Raw genomic sequence first — 22,868 nt, 5'->3', positions numbered from 1 at the left:
TGCTTTAGAATAAATAATAACGATATCAAAAAGTAATTTTTTATTAACAAGTAAAATTATCACGTGCATAGAAAGTCAACAACTTCAAATGTATATATATCTAGTAAATCAATTTAAGGTAAATCAATTGATGATTTGAGGCTTCGTATGTAGAAATAAAATAATATATTATTTAGTGAATTTTTTTGTATATGTAAATAGTCATAGTTTAATGCTTCGATTAACTTTGTATATTATGATATTAAATTATATTATGCAACAACTTTTTTATATATAAATGCATTTTTCCAAAAATGTATAAATTATGATGAATAATTTTATAAAAAAAATATCAACTTTTACATTCTTTCTTTCAAATTATTGTTTAAGATAATATATGCATACATTTTTGGGGGTCAGGAAGTGGAGGGAGGACTAAGAGGGGTATTTTTTATTAGCTTAAAATGATATTCACAAAAAGTGATAAATTTCTGAAGGGGAGCTTGCCCACCCCCTTTGGCTGCGCCTATGATCGAAAGTAATACTTGGGTTTATAAAAGTACAAAGAGAGGTTTACTATTAGAATTTGGGATAAATGGAGGAAACCAATATATATTATCAGGATAATACTAATGGGAGTTATTTATTAGTAGAATATATTTGTATATATGTCGTTGAAATAAATAAAATATTTGTATATGTTTTGAAAATAAATACTACTATTCAAAAATATGGAGAAAGGCATTTGCCATAGAAAGGCCTTAAAAATTGAGATGGAAAAGATTTCTAAATATTTAAATTTTAATATTATAATTAACAATGGGTTAGTGTAAAGAAAAAAGGGTGAATAATTGTTAATATTGAGAATGTGGGTTTAATAACACATCTGATTGACATTGCCCAAATAATCATAATGTTGCAATACTGATGCCAATCATGAAAATAACTACCTAATTAACAAATTATGACATGATAAACCACCAACTATTAAGAGCCAAGCCAGCTAACAATGTTATTTGCAACCAACTATATAATGAGTGACCAACGATACTATAATTTGCCACTCAAACTTTTATGGAAAACAATCAATTATGCTATCATTATGACCAATCAGAAATGAGATTGAATACTGACCAATTACACAGAAGCCAAAATAGAAGTGATTAACGATGTTATAACCGACTACCAATAATGACCGTCAAACCTCATGATAGAAGTATTACCAACAACAACTAAGCCTCCTTCGGGAGTTAAATCATAATGGAAGCATACTGGAGAAAAATAAATAAAAATAATTTTTGTAATTTTTTTAGACATTTATTTTAATTATATACCTTCATGCGTAAATTGTATTACTAACACCAAATTAGTTTTCTAAAGAGGGGAGGGGTATTATAAATTCCAGTTTATAATTGACATTTGGGTGTTTACCAATAATTTATATTCGAGAAAAGGTAATATCAGCTTATTTACATATAAATTGATTTTTTTCTTAATAATTATTATTTTTGTAAAGGTCACATGATTATCATTGTCTGATTGTGGAATTTAGGACTGCGAAAAAATTTATAATGTACGCGATAAATAATAAAAAAAGATTGAGAGCCCATATAAATATAATTATGAAATCAATACTAAGCAATAAATCTTCATTTTTATCACTTGTATTGGCAAATTTTCTACCGTTTTTGGTTTCCGGGGGAAAGAAAATTAATAACTATAATTAAAATAAATATATAATTTATAAGATTGCTTCATAAATCAAATAGATAATTTTATATATTAAATTTGATTAAAAATATTGGTTATAAGGATAAATTAACAAAAATATTTATTTTCTTTATATAACATTTATTCTTAGAAATGAGATCTAAAAAGAATATTAGTAAATTTTGTAATTCTTGTAATTAATCAATTTTTAAAATATCAATGATAAATATATCATCCTCTTCGGATATTATCATAAAAGCGCTCGAGGAATTAGAAAAAGTTCCTCACATGGGGGCTCTGGATGTTAAATATTATAAAATTTTAACCGAAAAGTTTCTAGATCTAGTATGTACTAAAGAATTTCTTGAATTAAGTAGCGGCGCAGTCACTCGTTTATTGGGAAATGATTTCTTAGGAATAGACTCTGAATCGGATGTGCTGAGAGCAGCATTCAGATGGATTCATGCAGATAAAGATGCCAGGATAAAATTTTCAAACGATATATTGAATTGCGTAAAATTAGTTTACATCGATGCACCCGATATATTTGCTTGCCTGGAAGGTAAAGAATATATTTCGTTTAGTAGTTATTGCAATCATCATTTTCATCAGGCTTTATGGTATACGTTACACTAATAATATAATAATCCCCTTCAATTAGGTATCAGACTTGCAAAAATCACAATCAATTAGATAAAGTATTTTTTGAGATTCCCAAACCAAGAAAATCAACACATGCTGAAATGTCAAAAAGCTGTTTGGTTTGCATGAAAAAAAGTTCATTGATGTTTAATGTATGCATTTTGATAAATTTAATATATAATAAAAAATAATATAATAGGTTAAATCTTATATATTAAGTATTGGAGGTCTTAACTCTGAAAAAAATTCTGAAGTAGAAACGAAAAAAAATTGTTTTCTTTACAACCCAATTGCAAATTCTTGGTCAAAATTTAACCATGATCTACCATACCCATTAACGCACCATGCTTCTTGTATGATGGAAAATGTACTTTATATTACAGGTGGGTATAAATTTTTTTTCGATTGCCTAGATATTTAATGAAATAGTTGTGCTCAATTATTTATTCCATCAATATAAAACTCTCTTCTATTTTTTATAGGTGGGTTAAGCAATGTTAATACAGCGACAAATTTATCTTACAAATTTCAAAATCAGAAATGGACTAAAATGCCTAACATGTTAAAAGAGAGGTCAGATCATCAACTAGTAGCATTTCAAAAAAAGCTGTTTGCGATAGGTGGTTGCAATAAACAAACCATGTATACGAGATATTAATAGTTTTATGGGATTGTAAATCTAAATATATTATAGTTAAAATGATGTATTAGCAATAAATAATATTTACAAGTAAATAATTTCAGGTAAGCAGTGTATACATTGCATGAATGAAAATAATTTAAAGACAACATGTCAGGATTTACTTCCATACTTCATAGAATATTTTGCTATTACTCACTTAAAAAGCCCCCCCCCCCCTCATTAAACCCATTACTGGTCAAGGTTAAAATTACCTTACTAAATTTTAATTTTTTTTATGAACATTATTTATTTTAGTCTAATTAAGACATCTTAATGTTCAAAAATTTCGAAAACGCAACAATAACCAGATAAGAATTTTATAAAAAAATATTTTAGTTTATGATTGGAATATAGTTATATATTTTAATTTCAAAAAATTTTTTTTATATAAAATTCGAAGTATTTAAGATAGAAGTATTTTGCGAACTTGAAATTGGTGCGTATATAACTTTTTATTTAGCTAATATTTTCTTAAAAATCAAGTCCAATCATTTACTGATCTCAATTTCTTATACAGGAACACACTTCGGATGCTTGTTTCCTTTAATCATCAGCAAAATCACCTATATTCCTTTTTCCTGTTAAATTAACGTTTCCCTCAAGATTTCTTGCATTTTTTAAAATGGAACTCAAAATTTTTTTAGATAGTTAAATTTTTAATTTTTTAAATCAAAATAAAATAAAGGTTAATTTTAAAAAAAATTATTTTGTTGCGTTTACGCATCATTAAATTATTATATATTGTAAATTTGTGAATTAATTACCATAATTTTTAGTAACATATATAAGTAAGCACTTGAGTGGAGGAGATAATAATTAAGTGAAGTAGGAAAAATATTTTAAAATCTTTTTCAATTAACATTTTAGGAATCTATTTTTTTAAAAGTTTTTGAGAGATTTGGAAGGTTCAATTTAGGTTAGAATAAATATTTTTTTTATTATTTTATTAAAATATCTATTTTATGAATATAATTCAAGTTTTTAGTTAGAACAAATATTTTTAAATATTTTTTTTATGATTTTATTAAAATATCTATTTTATGAATATAATTCAAGTTTTTAGATAAATATAATAATCTTAAAATTAAATTTTAATAAATGTTTGGAAACGGCAACAAAAACCAATAATGGGTAAGGATATATTGACGAAATTTTCGTCTGTCCCCCGGTAGACACTGCAAATAAGCAATTGGGTAAAATAATTAACCTCTAATATATTTTAGGCAGATAGAATCAGTGGAAAATTACGATCCACGAACGAATGAATGGTCAGAAAGTGAACCAATACCAGAGGCTACTATGTCTTTAGCTAGCTGTGTCCAAGGAAACTATATATGGATATCAGGAGGCATTATAAAATCTAGCAAGGAAGATAAAGCTAAAATGACAAAAAATGTGGAGATTTATGATCAAGTGCATAAAAAGTAACTATGTTTTAAAGTTTGGTATAGTTTTATAGCAACGAAAAAATTTAAGGTAGATAAAATTAACCATTCTCAAAAAGATTATTAAATTTGAAATTTATCATTATTTCATGCATAGATACTTTAGATTAAACTGATATTATTTCTATATTGGCAATAATTCTTTTTTAATGAATAAGAAAAAAAATATTAGGTATAATTTAAAAGGGCATTTACACAGAGGCCCCTACAACCGGGAATAGGGGGGGGGGGAGTTACGAAGTAACTGCTTCTTAAATTTTGAAAGGGGCTAAGTTTTTTGGAATTTCTCATGGTGAGGAAGTACTTTTTTGGATACAAAAAAAATGAAGAAAAAGAAGATATAAAACAAAATGTATTAAAATTTAAATTATATTCTAATCTTTTATCGTATAATAATATATATATCAGAGACCTGCAGAGGTACCATTTACACGGCCTGGCCCGGCCCGGATTTTTTTTCAAAATTGTTTTAAGGCCCGTTTTTTAAAATATATTATATTTATTTTTGATTTTTATAGCTAATAGTGGCGATTTCAAATATTTGGTTTCAAAATATATTTTAAAACCAAATCAGGGAAGAGAGGGTATTTTCTTCAGTGTGGTATTATGCTTCCATCGCTTAGAAAGTGTAGGGGCCACTGAGATTACAGAGCGATATTTACGTTATTTTACTTAATTAACTGAAAGCTTTTTATTTTTAGAATCTTAGTAATTTCTTATCTAATTTTATTATAGATGGTTTCATCGTCCCCAACTTCTAATAGCCAGATCATATCATTCCATGATTAGTTCTGGAAAGCATTTATATATTATTGGTGGAGCAGCTTTGAGTGATAAAAAAATAATAAGCCTAAATTCTGTAGAGTATTTTAATGAAGGTTCCAGAACATGGGAATCAATAGCATCCTTTAAAATTCCGAGACTGAGATTTGGGTCAGTATATATAGGTATTCTAAAAAAAATTAAAAATTACAATCAATTTTAGAAAATTTTTAATGTTTTCTCATTTTCATATTTTTAACATACACTTTATCCGAATTACTGAATTAATACCATTAAATTATTTCATAGATAAAAAGATTTTGATTATGGGGGGTTACAATAGTCAAAATAACGTCGAATTGGATAGTTGTGAATGCTTAGATATAGACAATGAAAAATGGGGATCTAGAATTGAAAATATGCCAGACCCTATTATTGGAAATATTTGTGTAACTATATGTCAGAAATTAATAGAATAAATTTAGTAACAATAAACATTATCTTATTTTAGTCAAGTGAATTATAACATATTATAGTTACTGATGTGTATTAAATTGTTGTTGTTATTTTTTGTAAAAATGTTTATTTTTATTATTATATATTTTGAGATTAATTTGAATAATAAAGGCTGATTTTGATTTTTTACATTACAAAATAAAAGAATAAGAAAAACTCGTTTACTATTAAAATACATTACATAAATGGCGCAGTCTATAAAAAGTCTAACGGATTCAAACCTGTGTTACAAAGATTGGTACAACTTATTTCAAAAATTTAAAAACACACAATCAATGTAACATCATCACAAGAAAAATCTCTGTTATTAACAACAATAGGATGTGATACGTACAAAATACTGGTAAATTTATGTGCACCTGATAGTCCGGGAAACAAATAGGTATTAGAAATACATAATATTTTAATCAAGCATTTTCATCCTAAACCTAATATAATAGTAGAGAGATATAATTTTTATCAATATAATCAACAAAATGATGAAAAACTAATAGACTATATACAAAATCTAAGAAAATTAGCAACGACTTGTTATTTTGGGGAATATTTAAATACTGCATTAAGAGATAAATTTATATTCGGAATAAAAAATCCAAATATTTTACAAAGATTATTATCCGAAGACGATATAGACATAAATAAAGCTATTCAGATAGCTACTGCAGTAGAAAAAGCAATAAGAAATACAAAATTAATACAAAATGATGAAACTAAAATCGATCATTTAGAAGAGGAACATAATGATAATATAAATAAAATTAAAAAAGTTAATAATGATAATGATAAACAAACAAAATCATATAATACTAATGATAATGATAAACAATTAAAATCATATAATAAATATAATGCGAGCTATAAAAAACCAAATCCATGCCACTCCTGCGGTGGAATGCCACTTGTTATAAATGCAACAAAATTGGGCACATTGCTCGAGTCTGTAGAAAAGAAATAGTGAATTTTATTAATAATAAAACAAACGAATATAATCCAGAATTTTGGGTGGATGTCAAAATAAACAACAGCAATATAAGAATGGATTGGATACTGGAGCTGGAGTCAGATAACGAAATAGATTGGAAAAATAAACTTAATCATCCTGAATTAACAAATTGCATGCTAAAACTTAAAAGTTATACAGGAACCAATATACCACTATTAGGTCAAACTGTAGTAAAAGTACAATATAAAGGGCGAACATTAGAAATACCTCTCATAATTACAAAAGGATATACCAAAAATCTAATTGGAAGAAATTGGATAATTAAATTTCCCAAAATGACTGAATTACCTGAAAGGACCATACAAATAAATAATATTAATATACAAAATGAATTTCCTCAATTATTTACCAAAGAATTAGGCTGCTTGAAAGATTATAAGGCACAAATATATATGAAAAACGAGAAACCAATTTTCTGTAAATCACGTCCCGTACCATACGCATTAAAAGATAAAGTTGAAGAAGATTTCGATTGCAAAAAATAGGAGTACTAGAGAAAATTGATCATTCACTTTATGCATCACCCATAGTAATTGTTCAAAAGAAAGATAAAACATTATGAATTTGCGGGGATTTTAAAAGAACTATAAATCAAAATATTAATATTGATTCATATCCAATACCAAGAATCCAAGATTTATTAGCCAATTTGGGAAAAGGAGAGGAATTTTCAATATTGGATCTCTCAGATGCCTATTTTCAAATTAAAGTGGAGGAAGAGTCTCAAAAATATCTTGTAATCATTACGCATAGAGAATTATTTATATATACAAGACTACCTTTTGATATATCGTCTTCTCCAGCAATATTTCAACGAGCCATCGAGAATTTATTAAAAGGTTTTGAAGGAGTAGTTTGTTATTTAGATGATATTATGATAACCGGGAAAAATAGAGAGAAACACGAAACAAATTTAAAAAAGGTACTAAAATGTCTAGATGAAAATGGAATCAAGCTAAAAATAGAAAAATGTAAATTTTTCAACAAAATGTCGAATACTTAGGCCACAATATTTCAAAAAACGGAATTACAACTACCGAAAAAAATACTGAGGCAGTAAAAAATGCACCAGAATCAACAAATTTGAAACAATTACAGTCATTTCTAGGGTCAGCAACATACTATTCAAAATTTGTTTCGAATTTTGCAGCCAAAGCCAAATCATTATAAAAATTATTTGAAAAAACAGTTGTTTGGAAATGGACTAATAAATGCAAAGATGCGTGTAAAAAAATAAAGCAAGAAATAAGTAGTACTCCAATATTACAACATTATGATCCAAAATTACCCATTATATTAGCAACAGATGCATCATCTATAGGAATTGGGGCAGTAATATCACATATAGAAGGGGGTAAAAAGAGACCAATTGCATTCGTCTCAAGAACACTAAATGCAGCTGAAAAAAATTATAGCTAATTTGAAAGAGAAGCACTTTCCATCATATTCGGGGTTAAGAAATTCAAAGAATTTATATATGGAAAAAATTCACATTACAAACAGATCACAAGCCATTAATGGTTTTATTTCATCCAAGTACCCACAACATCAACTGCCCGAATACAAAGGTGGGCTTTATTATTAGCCGGTTATCAATATGAAATAGAAGTCGAAAGTAGTAGACAAATAGCAAATGCTGACATGCTATCTAGATTACCCCTAAAGGGAACTCCAATATCAAAAGAAGAAGCGCTAGATCAAATACAGGTGGGAGAAACACCTTTAAATGCAAGCGAAATTGAAAGAGAAACAATGCGAGATGATATACTTTCTAAAGTATACAGATATACAATAGGTGGATGGCCAATAAACTATGATGCATGTTTAAAGGAGTATAGCGAAAGGAGAGAGGAAATTACAACTGAGAGAGGTTTATTATGGAGAACGAAAATGATAATACCACAACAATACCGAAACAACGTGTTGGACATGATACATCAAGGACATATCGGAATGGTAAAAATGAAGATGAGAGCACGACAATACGCGTGGTGGCCTAATATAAACCAAGATATAGAAACCTGGGTCGAAAAGTGTAGAGAATGCCAGGAACAACACGATATGCCTCAAAAGACAGCAATTCAAAATTAACGAAAACCATCAAAAGCATGGCACCGAGTACATATTGATTATGCTGGACCATTTCAAAATTATTATTGGTTGGTAGTGATAGATGCTAGCAGTCGCTGGCCAAATAGTTCCCATGACTAGCACTACAACCGAAAGCACGATAAAAATATTAAGAAATATTTTTGCAAGATTCGGATTTCCCAAAATAATCGTTTCTGATAACGGACCCCAATTCAGCAGAAAAGATTTTAATGATTTTTGTGAAAAAAACGGAATTCAATTAGTGCACGGAAATCCTTACCATCCTCAGACAAACGGCATGGCCGAACGTTTAGTTCGAACTTTTAAACAGAGTATGAACAAAAGAAACGAGAGGGATTTAGAAACCAGCCTAGCTATTTTTTTCTACAATTACAGAAATACACCAGGAACAGAAACTGAACAAACACCCGCTGAAATACTACTAAAATTTAAACCTAGAGCATTGTTAGATCAAATTTTTGAACGGGGAAATAAAAAGCAGAAGTTTGAATATCACAATCAAAAATTTCAGATAAATGAAAAAAAAAAGTTTGGTCGCGCCTTCACTATAATAAAGAAAAAAAATGGGAAGAAGCCATTATTAAAGGCATACTCGGATCACAACGTTATGAAGTATAGCGAGTAATACGATTATACGTCATACGGACCTAAGGAAAAGAACCGAAAATGTATTAATTGAAGAATACGAATTAGAAGAGAAAACCGAAGAGATAGTAAACAAAGAGGATGTAATAAAAAATAACGATGAAATGAATTCAAAGGAGAGGGAGGAAGAAACAAGTCAAGATCGATATCCCAAAAGGATACGATCGAAACCAGATCGACTGGGGATAAATGATGTGAATTAAATTGTTGTTTTTTGTTATTGTTTGTAAAATGGTTATTTTTATTATTATTATTATATATTTTGAGATTAATTTGAATAATAAAGACTGATTATGATTTTTTACATTACAAAATAAAAGAATAAGAAAAACTCGTTTACTATTAAAATACATTACAGTTACCTAACATGAAAAGTAATAGTTATAATTATTCAAATGTTTGGAAAAAAGAATGTATATCCATTTTATTACTTAATACATCATAAAAAGTGACTTCTATAAATATTGTAATTATAATCATTTCTTTTATTTGGTATAGTAAAGTTAGCACATTGGCTGTAATTTGGATCAAATTTTATTTTTTTTTCAAGATGGAATACGATAAAGTTATTTATGGAAAGTATATATGTAATATGGCATGTCCAAAACCTAGTCTGTCCCATTTTGTTTTCATCTTAATTTTTCCTGAATTTATTAATTACAAATGGGTGTTGTCAGTGGCTTCAATAAGGGTCGCTGCCAGCATTTTTGAAGGAGGTGCAAAGATCCTAATTTATATTTTAAAAAGTGTCACAATTTTTTTTACCCTATGTATAAAAAACCTGAAAGGGGAATTTGGACTAATTCAAAGATGGACATTAATCGGAAAATAAGTGCAATTTTTGTATATCCAAAAATAAGCACCAAAGTGAATTTATTAAAATTTAAACAACCTAACTTGATTTATTTGCATGTGTAGGATCATTTAATAAATTATATTTTTGATTTTTCACCATCGTTGTTTTTGCTTAAAGCGAAAGGTATAAAATAATACTCAAATGATTTAATACCACAAGGAAAACAATATTTTTTAAAAGAAGCCCTAAAATTTTGTAAGAAAACTATTTGGATAAAATAATATATTTGTTTAAATTGTTGCTAATTGGTTTCTCCTCATCGGTTAGGCTCAGCTTGTTTTATTTCGATCGGTTTAGTTCAGAATTGATAGATTCAATTCGTGTATACCCGATTAATCGTCTTATTACACTTCGTTTTAGCTAAATCAACAATATGATCTTGCGAGGTATTCTGCCTTTATGTGTTCAGTACGCTTTGATTCTTCCTATCATCATCGGCATGGTTCGGCAAATTCTACCTATCCGTTCAGTTAGCTTATCTTTAATTAATAATCTTGGTATCGCTCGTCTTAGTTTGATCAACTCATTATGGTTTGGCGACTTCTTGTGTCTTGATCGGCTCTGTACAGTTTTGCTTTTCATAACTATCGCATTAGTTCGGTTTGCTCTAGATAGACCGGTTTAGTTCGCGGATTCTTGATTATTTATCTTGGTAACGTCCGTTTTAGCTTTATCAACCCAATGCGGTTTAGTAGTTCCGAAGTATTCTCTATATTTAACGGCTCGGTACGCTTTAGTTTCTCCTATATTCATGTCCTTTGTTTGGCCCATTCTGGCATGATCAGTTTGGTTCGCATTTTCTCGTAATCGTCTTGGTATGACTCGTCTTACCTTGATCAAATCCATACAGTGTGACGATGTCTTGTGCTTTAATCGGCGCGGCACTATTTTGTTTATATGATTACTATATTTTATTAATTAATAGATATTTAACTTTCATATGATGTCCATTTGTTATAATTTCGTTATATCGTCAATTTATATCAAGGTAAGTTATAATAACAGTAAAAAAAATATAATATTAGTAAATCACAATTATATAAAGTTATTAATTCTTGCTATTTTTTTTGTTGAATGAGATTCAAGTTCCCTTTTAGCGCTAACATCATAATAGGCAACAAAATGGCCAAAGTCTATACTATGCATAGGATGTTCAATTACGAGGTTTCGGATATTGAAAAAATAAAGCTGAGATAATTGTATTTTACTATGTTTATGGCTAATCGTTGGCGTAGGCTGGAAGATGTTTGATTCTTATATTCTCGATCAATCGTCACGGCTATCTAGTCATCATCTCAATATTGGTGGTGTTTTCTGTATTTGGCATCCGGGTTGGTTCTACTATCTTCATCAGCTCAGTTCGGTTTATTCTGCCCAATGATATATATAACATTGATTCTGCCACGATCCAATTGGTTTGATTATCATTGATTAATAGTCATGGTACGAGTCATTTCGGTTTTATAAATTCAATATGGTTTGGCGGCATCTTCTGTCATGATTGGCTCCGTATGGTTTTGTTTCTTTTTTCTTCATCGGTTCAGTTCGGCTTGTTTTGAACGTTCAGTTTGTTTCGTATATCCTTGATTAATTAATAAATTATCTTGATACTCTTCATCTTAGCTTGATTGATAAATACAGATTGATAACGTCTTTTGTCTTAATCAGCAAGGTGAGGTGCTATTGATTTCCGCTAGCTTAATCGTGTTAGTTCGGCTAGTTCTGGATCGATCGGTTTAGTTAGTGTATCCTTGATAAATCGCTTTTGTATGGCTTATCTTAGCTTGATTGACTCAATAGGATTTCGCGGCGGCTACTGTCTTGATTGGCAAGGTACGGTTTTTTTTCTGTTTTTATCGGCTCAGTTATGTTTATTCTGGATTAATTTTGTATCCTTTAGTAATTATCTTGGTACGACCTGTCATAGCTTAATCTATGCGGTTTGATGGCATCTACTGTCTTATTTGGCTCGGTACGGTTTGTTTTGTGATGATAGGTTTGATTTCCTATATGCATCTCGTCTTTGTTTGATTGGCTCAAAAATATTTGTCGGCAACTCTCTTGATCGATTTGATATGGTTTGGTTTTTTTTTGTCTTCATCGATCTAGATCTGCTTGTTCTGGATCAATCGGTTTAGTTTGTGCATACTCGATTAATCGTCTTGTTTTAGCTTGATCAGCTTAATACATTGTGGTTTAATTCGTGTGTATTATAGTTATTTCCTTGGTATGGCTCGTCTTAGCTTGATCTAATTAATACGATTTGGTAGCGTCTTTTGTCTTGATCGGCTCGGTACAATTTGGTTTCTCCGATCTTCTCCAACTTGGTTCAGCTTGTTCTGGGTCTATAGGTTCATGTGTCCTCACACTTTTTCTGCTAATCAACTGTCCAATTTTCAATTTTAAACTTCATACAATAATGGTAGCAATCGAGTATATAATATATTAGATTTTAAGATCTAGTCTTATAAATTTATCTAATAGGAACCCACCCATAGTATTCCACTTTTCCCAGACAACTTTAGTTCCTTCACGTAAATTCCCATTTAATTTCCATCACTGTAAGATGGATCCTTAAAGAAATGATCCCTCTAATTTCGAATTGCCTATTTTAAGAGAATGTTCTTCTCCACATAACAGATGAAATTTACACAGCTTATAAAACGCGTAGAAGCGTTTTAGGTTTATTTTACTAAAAAAGCTTCTTTGTTTAAATTGCAGTGAAATTTTTCTTTAAACGTAAAAACACGAACAATTTAATTTTTTTAAAACTGAGAAAACTTTTACCAATTTGCACTTTATTATTTCAGATACATTATTTGAAATAAAGCGCAGAACGAAACGTTTCCATTTTTAAGCTAAATATCATATATGCCGTTTTCTTTCTATTTACCTTTAAGCCAAATTTATCCATCCCTGTATGGGTGCCAATCCTGCTTTCATAAACAATAATGAAAGCAGGGCTGGCATATAATTTTTTTTAGTTGCCGTTCCAATTATTTTCTATCCCACACACCATGGTATACCAAATTTAGATAATTAGTAATTGCCCCTCCACGCAAATGTAATCAAATATTATATCAAAAGCCTCGAATATGAATACTATTTGAAATGGTAATTAGCTTAGAATTGACTCATGTAACCTAACATCCTAACATTAATTTCTATACCATTGCAAACTCCACCACTGCTTCTAATTATTGCTTCTTTATTATCATAATCTTATAAAATTTTATGTATAGACTTCTGAGAATTTTTCCACCACAAACACTCATATTGAATCCATAGGAACATGATCATAATTATCTCTATGTCAATAGGCATAATATTTAGGTCTTCTTCTTGACATTACTATTAGAGATTTAGTAAATATAAGAACCATCGTTCATCCCCTCTCTGAATAAATATTGTTATATTAACCAACACTAAATATTTTTATAGTTTTGTATTATTTTTCCTACATCTACATACATTCGTTGCCTTAAGTATTATTTTAATATTCATATAATCTATGCGTCTTCCTCCTTACCCCTGAAAACTGAGATGAGTAAAGATTTATTTCAATTCTCTGGCATTTTCCCCTATTAATAACGTATTAAATAAAATCACGATATTATTAACCTTCTTTTTCTATTCCTCGTCCTAATCAATATTGAATGTATTTATGCCCTTTCTATTGCAGTCACCTCTACCTTATATTCTGATATACCTGGCAGCTAACTTACGTTTTTTTATTTAAATTATTCACCAAAGTATTGTCTCCATCTTTTTCAGATAATTTTCTCTTATATAATTGTCTGCCTTTCTGTCCTTAACCTTAGTTATCAATGGAGAAATCTCTTTTTCTTTCTATCTTGCAATATTATGAATCTAATTTGCATTATTATGCTCTTCTAATGTTTTAAAAAGAGATCAGCCTTTAATCTTTAGCTATAGCATTTCATTTCTACTCATTTCTCTTTTTGCAAATTTGTATTCTTCGCACTTTCCATTTATTTAAAATTTTTTATATTAATCTCTTTTTTCTTTTATCTTTGCCTGCTCATTGGAGCGTCTGAGTGGAGCGTTCGATATTAAATTAAACAATTATTTGGAGATCAATAAAAATTATCATTGAAACATTAATCGCTCAGGGAAGCACTGCTTTACTATTTTCCTAATCCTTCTTTAACCAATTGTATAAAAAATTTACAAATTAAATTTGTTTAATCTCAATATATTATATATATATTAGAAAAATATCATCTTATCTAATATGGTAATTATTTTAAAGGATATCCATAAATAATAGAATCATTAGTTATTCATACAAGAAATCAAAACATAAAAATAGTATGAAAATCTAAATTTTTCTTCTTCTAAATTAGAAATATTTTAATAAATAAATTATAGAATTCATTATTACTATAAAACTATTTTAGCCTTAAATATTACAAAATTTTTATCTTCACAAAAAATTATCAATAATTGGTGATATTTAAAAAGTATTTTAAAAAAACTAGATCAAAATAATACATAAATTTATCATTAATATTATTTTATTAATATCACTTTTCAACGAATCTTGATCCGTTAATAAACTATTTAATTGATTACAAGCAAATTTGGGCAAATTTCCAATAATGTTTTAAATTATGAATACAAATTTGATATATATAAATACAAATACCTTTAAAAAAAATGTATTTTAACTATAAATACTAAATACCTACAAAATATTTTCAAATAAAGTATTTAAATACAAATTCATTGGCAAAAACATTTTGCATAAATAAATACTTTGCCTTTGCAAATGGATTATTATAGTCACATAAATTATATAATAAAGGCAAATATAATTATTACCGTTTTACAGATCTTATAATAAATTGCTGAAGATTAAAATGGCTCCATTAGGAATTTTGATTTTATGTTAAAGCAGATATTATATTTAGCTTTTAGCCCATATTACTGATTTTGTATTATATTTTGAATTATGTTTTGAAAAAATTTATATTCAAAATTGTCAAATAGCATTTAGAAGATGTTGACGTTGTCGCGGAATCACAGAAAATATCTTATAAACATATCAAGCTTAACACAGAAACTCTATTTCTTCAATTACTACACTTTCTTTTATCAAAAAAATGTAAGGCAAATATTCTGCCATGTAGACGCTGCTTCAACCATTTATCCGATAACTACAACTTATGATGACGATTATACAAATTAATTATTTCAATTATTTATTATATTATTTATATTTGATTTCATTCTTAATATAAAATACTTTTTATTTAATGTTTTAATAAATACTAAATACACAAATACTTAAAATATGTATTTAGTATTTGAAATATATGTATTCACGTTACAGCCCAATCCTGATGACAAGATTATATGACACGTTCTAACAATTCTTTTCAATAAAACAGTGTTATTTTTATATTCATCTAGATTGTCATATTTAAAAGGTCTGAAACTGGTATACAATATATATTAAAGTAAACATCTAATAGTCATCTAAAGCGTAATTAAAATAACTCAATTTAGACTAAAGCAATTTAAAAAATACCAACCGAACCGATAAAGTTTGTGCATTAAATGGAGACTATGATAAAAAAAATAGACCTTGGAGACTTATTATGATATCTAAAGAGTGTCTTAGGCGATTTCAAAAGGACATTTTTAAAAATTAAGAAAATATTATGAAAGAAAGAAAGAAAGAAAGAAAGAAAGAAAGAAAGAAAGAAAGAAAGAAAGAAAGAAAGAAAGAAAGAAAGAAAGAAAGAAAGAAAGAAAGAAAGAAAGAAAGAAAGAAAGAAAGAAAATTTTATAATATAAAATGAAATTTTAAATTTTAGAGTGTAGACTCATTATACATTTTATAAAATTTATTATTTGACTGTTTTGCACAGGGATCTAAACCTAACCTATACCAAAACTTTACTCCGGTATTCATCATTTTTTGTCAAAGTTAAACCAACTAGTATTGTAAAAAGCCCGATTCGAGTCGATGGCCAAGATTTAAGGAAAATAACATTATGTAAGCCTAAAAATTTTGCACATAGCTGGCAGAAATGCTTGGATATCTATTTGTCACTATTGCTTACATAATATAATTTTACCAAAGATCTTAATCGAGCTGTTTTGAAAAAATCCACCCAAATCGGGCTTTTAACGACACTTGAACCAACCCTGAACCGTTAAATCATTTTCTCTCCAAACCTCAATCAAATTGCTAAAAAGGCCTCTGAGCCGGTTTAAATTTATGATATTCCTATTTACATCCAAATTGTTATATAAAATTTCATCACTCGATTTTGATTGATAATTAATTTAGCTTTCAGCAAAGTTTTTTTTAAAAAAAAATATAGTTTTAAAAAATTTAAACAAAAATAAATATATAAAAGCTTAATAGTCAATTAAAATTGGTTATTTTGGATCTAGCTTGTCCAAATTAAAAATTTATATTTTCACATGCGGTTATATAATTGTCTGTGTATATGACATTTGATGGATTCACATTATATTTTATTTTAGATAGATTTAATATTCGCATCGATTTAACTAAGCGAATTTTTTTTAAAACATTTTCTTCATTATTATAGCTCATCAGTTATGGATAATGTTGATCAAACTAACATACAGGATGGTGTCTCAATAGCGGCAGCTGATAAATTTATTGATATCAACAAATTTTATGGCTATCTTTATAAAATAATATTATGTTTGTTTGATGATGATAATATTATTACAAAAATTCCTGAATCTCAAGCTACTTTGAATGGAATATTGGCAAAAATTGAATGTATTTTGGCAGATAAGGATAACTTTGATAAGATTAAAAAGTTTATCCAAGACCCTCAAACTTCTTCATTGTTTATTCAAAAATTCCAAAACAAAGGTAAATTATATCTAGTGTCATATTTTTTTTTACTCTTAAGAACTATTTTTGAATATTTTAACTAAAATTTATTAATAAAGTTAAGATTAAATGTGATATTTTAATATACCTTTAAAAAGTCAAATTTTTTATATATGTTTTTAAAATCTAAATATTTGTTTTATATATTAATTTTAGAGGATGAAGAAATGAATGATGCTACTGGAGATAACATACTTAATGAAGAACCTTTTAATTTTACTATTATTATATCAAATGAAATTCATTATACAAATGACAGAGTCACTAGGTTTATTAATTTGATTATTTATCTGTATTTCAAAAATTATTCTTGATATATTATTAAAATAAAAAATAAAATGAGAGGAATATAAAATATATTTATTAAATACTGTTTTTTGTATTTATTTAAACATTTCACTAAGAATTTATTGTTCATAAAATATTGGATTATATTAACTTGGGTAATCACATTACTTAAGCATTTATAATTCTAAATGGCTAAATTGTTTTTGATTTGGAGTTTTCTTCCAAAAGATAGTTCTACAATTGCTAAGGAAACTGATTAAACTATGTTTTATCTCTAGTATATCCATTTTTATAAAAAAAAATAGAAACATTTTTGTTAATATCCTAAGAATTTCATCATTTTAAATTAATAAAAAGTGGTGGAAGCATTCATTTTTTAGTAGAACATTTATGAATATCCACTGGGCTCCACGCCAGTTGCAAAATTGTTTTTCCTATACGGGCCATTCCATGTCAAATCGATCAAAAAAGGCACATTTTTGGCTGACCCCTTTTAAAATTGTTAAAAATTTATGGAATTATTTAGATAGGTATATAAATGAGAAAGCCGTTTATTTTAGCTTGCTAGCAACCTGGTTCCCAAGATATAGGGGTTCAAAAGTGCAAGAAAGAGCCACTTTGGAATCTGTAAAATTTTTAAAATGCTTATATCTCAAAAATTATTTATAATAAAAAAATGTATAATATATCATATTGTAGATAAATAAAATCTCTAAAGGGCTATCAAAAAAAATAATAAAAATTGTTGCCAATTTGAGTCTTTAACTTTTGGTTTACCTATATTGCTTATTGCTTCACCTATATTTTTAAGCAAAAAAGGGAGTTTGTTTTCGAAATTTTTTTTTTGCTTTTTATTTAGACACCTTTTATGAATATATATGCGATGTCAAAACCTTGGTGACGCTATCGACATTTCCGAAATGGTTGAAAAATATTATTCTTAAGGAAAATTAAAATATTGATACGTTTATAAGAAATGTGATAAAATTTTCCAGTTTTGCCCTCCCCCACCCTCCCACCATCCTTAAAATGTTTTACATTTTTTAGATCTCTACTTTGCTACTGTAGCGAATGACTTATTAGCTCGATAATGTATAACAACTGCAGTAAAAACGAATATTTTATTAGGCATATTATCGATTATATTTTACAAAATAAACTGTTTAAAACGATCTCTCTTTCTGTGTAATATTTTTAACTTGTCCATTTGGATTAATTTTAAATATCAACCCGTCTGCAGTTTATTATTTTATCGTTTGTCTACCAATAACATTCTGGATTTTGAGAGTGCAAAAACATATATTCTAGGTGCAGATCAATTAAAATTTTATTCTATATCACAGATTGACGTACCAAATATTAAAATGTTGCAACCCATTTAATCTACAGAGACATGCTTACTATCGCGAGAATCTAGGAAAGATTCTACCCTGGATGACCCAAAAAAATTTACCATTCAATTTAGATATGTTAATATGTTCTTCATGCTGACAAAAATTAGCAAACATTCCTTATACTTCAAATGACAATGTAGATATTAATTATCCCCCTCATATATCAAGAGGCTATTGATAACATTAATATATCCCTACAATCAAATGGGGAATCTCTCATTAAAAGAAGAAGCTTATGTGAAAAGAAATATTCGAAGAAAAAATATCTAGAGTAAAAAAAGTTTGAACGACTAAAATTATACCATTATCTTCATCAAATGATGAATTCGATGAAATTGTAGACACCTTAAAAATTAAAATAATTATATGAAAGATATTTATTATTGGAAATTTGTTACATTAAGTGTCTATAAGGCATATGCCCACTCTGCTCATCAGTTAATTAATATATTTAATAGAAATTCAAAATTTATTTTTTAGTATAAAAAGTGAAAATATCCGGTTATTGATAAGTTAGCAGCAAAATTTTAACCATAATCCGTAATTTCATAAAGGGCCATCTATTTTTTTCAACAATTTTTAGAGTCGATAGCGTCGCCAAGGTTATGATATCTTATATATATTTAACAAAGGTGTCTAAATAAAAAGCAATAAAATAATTTCGAAAACAAACTCCCTTTTTTCTTAAAAACACGGGTAAAGCAAAATAGGTAAACCGGAAGTTAACGGCTCAAATTGGCGCCAATCTTTTTTGTTTTTTGATAGCTCTTTAGAGATTTTTTTTACCGCTTTTTAAAAATTTTACAGATTCCAAAATGGTTCTTTTTTGCACCTTTGAGTCCTTACATCTTGGGAACCAGGTGTGCTAGCAAGCTAAAATAAACGGCTTTCTTTCTTAACTATCTAAATAATTCCAGAAATTTTGAACAATTTTAAAAGAGGTCGGCCGAATCGTGATCGATTTGACGTGGAATAGCCCATACATGCTCCCTTTGTAACTCAGGCTAAGAAAAATGTGTACCACTCTTCTGTACCCTATAAATTCTTAAAAGGATTCACATTCAATACCATCGTCTAAAAATAACATGATCATATGCTTCTTGAATCTCTAGGATTCAGAACCTGATGGTAAGAGTCCCACCTAGGAGATGGGGTTACCTCCTCCATCGGATTACACTTGAATCAACATGTTTGCCTTGCTTATCCATAATACTTAAAAATATATTCTTCACTGACAAAAATGTAATTAATAAGGGCTGTATCGTTCCACAAATTTTTCACTGATTTGATCCAATATTTCCCTATATAACTTTAAAAAACCGATCCGATACTGATCCAATATTAATATAGATTTTTATTTTAACATCTATCTTAGATAAATATCATAAAAATATTAATATTTTCTATATAAGAAAAACTAACTTTCACCAATGATTAAGTGTATTTTATTTTTTTTATTCTCCAAAGGTTAAATTAAATTTAAAATATTTGCAATGTTTATGGGTGAATATAGTATTGCTTAATATCTCCATTTAGCCTATTTTAAAACAGAGCTAAATCAAGATTTTAGCAAAAATATTATTACCTACCTTGAAATTTAGCCAATAGAAGTCCAAACCTTTAGCCATCTAGGGGCAAAATCAATAAGCTTTATCAATTTATTTTTGGTCAAAATCTTGAATTAACCGTTTTTTAAAATTGGTTAAATTGAATTAACAACACCTGCTGAATATGACTTGATAGATATTTTAAAATCCTTTCCTTGTTGCAGATAATTTAACAAAAAATAGTGTAAAATTTTTAATTATTTTTTTAAACATTACAATTCAAATTGTATTTTAGTTCCTTTCATTAAATTATTATTATGAAGTTATTTATAAAATAAAAAAAAAATTGCCCTATAAAATTTTACTAGTCTTAAGATTAAAATTTTTAGTATCTCATGGGCAATCCTTTGGGCCAAAATAATTGGTAGTTCATATTTCAAACTCATTTTTGTGATATTTATAAAATATATATTTAATCCGTTTAATGTTAATAATTAAATAATATAATGCAATTTACAAAAAAAAAAGAAAAAGTTAAAATTATTTTCTAAAACAGTTTAGCATTGATCAAAAAGGGAAAAATAATTGAAGCCGATAAACGGATTTATCAACAGATCAGATTATTGAATCTTAGCGATGACTCCCCTTATGAAACACTGAGATCTTTTGTGGGGGAAGCGGTTGCTCCATACTTTAAATCCTACGTCAGGCATTCGGACGTTGTTGAAAGGTAGATACAATATATAATAATATATCTGGTAAAAATTGTTATTGATCTTACTTTTTATCAGTGCTGTAAACATTACTTTATAAAAAATGAACAGATTTCACCATTACTCAGCATTAAAATTAGCGTTTGTAGCGGCGAAGTATACAAAATATGACATTAATATTATAATTTTACATTGATTCTTGTATACCTCGCCGTGAATTCGCTCTAACTGTAAATGCATGGTATAAAATATTGAAAAAATTTAATCTTTTTGACAAGGCGAAAATTTGCATGGTTTCCCTATGACGCAAGCGAATAAATAACGTAATAAAGGAAAGACTTTAAATTTATAGATAATGAATTTCGGGATTTAATTATTCACCTTATTTTTTTGAGTTCCAATATTTGCTAAAAATAGTTTTATTTCTCACCTTGAATCAACTTTTAGTATACTATTCTTACTAGTGATCTGCACGGGCCTAATTTTTTAAGCCCGACCCGGCCCGAAATTTTTTTAAAAAATTTTTCCCGGCCCGGCCCGAACACGAATTTTTTTTAGAAACTTTTGCCGGCCCGGCCCGAACCCGAAATTTGCCGGCCCGAACCCGAATTTTTTTTAATTCATCCTAAAGTAATAATTATATTTTTTTTAGCTTTTAGTTTATTTTTTATATTTAAGATTTTGTTTTTGCAAAAAATATCTTAGTAAACAGAAAATTCATTTAGTATTTAATTATTTATTTAAAATACTATCAAAAATACCTATAAACCAAACAATAATTATAATGTTAAATTATACAACTATATATTAGATTCATATTTATAATTATCATTTAAAAATATCAAAGCATCAACATTTTCTGGTGACAGTCTATTTCTTCTTTCGTCTAATAACCTTCCAGTCTTTGAAAAAGTTCTCTCTGAAGTTGTGGACGTTGCAGGAATTGCTAGAATTTTTCTAGCCAATTTTGTCATCTTTGGTAATCTAATTTCATTTTTATTCCACCATTTTAATATATCTTTTTCTGGATCTATATTTTCATTATTCTCTTTTATATTTAAATTCTTATAAATTTCAAGATTATCTGTTTCTTTTTTTTCATATTCTTCCTCATTGTCCTCCCATCTTTCATATTCATTGCCTGATATATAAAAATAATATAAATAGAACAATTTTAAATGTACCTTTAGATCTTTTAGGCGATTCCACAATTTGAGAAACGCCTTGAATATCCAAATCTATAATATCAATTGAAGGACAATATTCTTCAGAATTAATTATATTTTTGACTGAATTCTCTACTTCTAATATTTCCATTGATGATAACATTCTTAATTTTCTATATTTGGAGCATAAAAATGTCGCTATTTTATGCAAAATATTGATTTTAAATTTAGATAATAAAAAATTTTTTAAATTGGTTTTTATTTCTTTTATTTCATTGTTTTGATAAAATGAATCATTTAAATCCTCGTGAAGAATATTATTAAAGCATAGCAGTACTTTATGTAAAGTAGGATTAATATCTCCTTCTAATTCTTTAGTAGCTTTATCAAAAGGATATAAAATATCAATCAAATTTTTCAAAATAGATTTCTCCAAGTTTTCCATTTTATTAATATCTCCCTTGGATGATAAAAAATTGACGATGTCATCATATTGGTTAT

At 27.8% G+C, this 22,868-nt stretch overlaps 3 protein-coding genes across 4 annotated transcripts in view; all 3 read left to right on the top strand.

Annotated features, from left to right (window-relative positions):
- The first annotated feature begins 1,908 nt into the window (after positions 1–1,908).
- Positions 1,909–6,691, top strand: LOC135926978 (kelch-like protein 31). The gene is made up of 8 exons (XM_065462911.1): positions 1,909–2,309; positions 2,351–2,466; positions 2,814–2,973; positions 4,237–4,437; positions 5,194–5,405; positions 5,530–5,669; positions 5,931–6,013; positions 6,346–6,691. The coding sequence occupies exons 1-8, from the start codon at positions 1,909–1,911 to the stop codon at positions 6,689–6,691; spliced, it is 1,659 nt and encodes a 552-aa protein (XP_065318983.1).
- A 922-nt stretch (positions 6,692–7,613) lies between these two features.
- LOC135926977 (uncharacterized) lies at positions 7,614–8,830 on the top strand. Its single transcript, XM_065462909.1, has 3 exons — positions 7,614–7,710; positions 7,929–8,093; positions 8,277–8,830. The coding sequence occupies exons 1-3, from the start codon at positions 7,614–7,616 to the stop codon at positions 8,828–8,830; spliced, it is 816 nt and encodes a 271-aa protein (XP_065318981.1).
- An 8,045-nt stretch (positions 8,831–16,875) lies between these two features.
- LOC135927166 (dynein heavy chain, cytoplasmic-like) overlaps positions 16,876–22,868 on the top strand; it is a 74,048-nt gene continuing 68,055 nt past the window's right edge. For both annotated transcript variants that reach the window (XM_065463118.1, XM_065463117.1), the window contains exons 1-3: positions 16,876–17,238; positions 17,416–17,527; positions 21,045–21,218. In XM_065463118.1, coding sequence (XP_065319190.1) covers positions 16,953–17,238; positions 17,416–17,527; positions 21,045–21,218 — 572 coding nt within the window. In that variant the 5' untranslated portion in view covers positions 16,876–16,952. The remainder of the gene's footprint in view (positions 17,239–17,415; positions 17,528–21,044; positions 21,219–22,868) is intronic.

The sequence above is a fragment of the Gordionus sp. m RMFG-2023 genome, chromosome 3, assembly GCF_954871325.1.
Source record: "Gordionus sp. m RMFG-2023 chromosome 3, tfGorSpeb1-WG-v2, whole genome shotgun sequence".
In the NCBI taxonomy this organism is placed as follows: Eukaryota; Metazoa; Nematomorpha; class Gordioida; order Chordodea; family Parachordodidae; genus Gordionus; species Gordionus sp. m RMFG-2023.
Note: the sequence above shows the minus strand (reverse complement) of the source record. Positions and strands in the feature narration are given on the sequence as shown.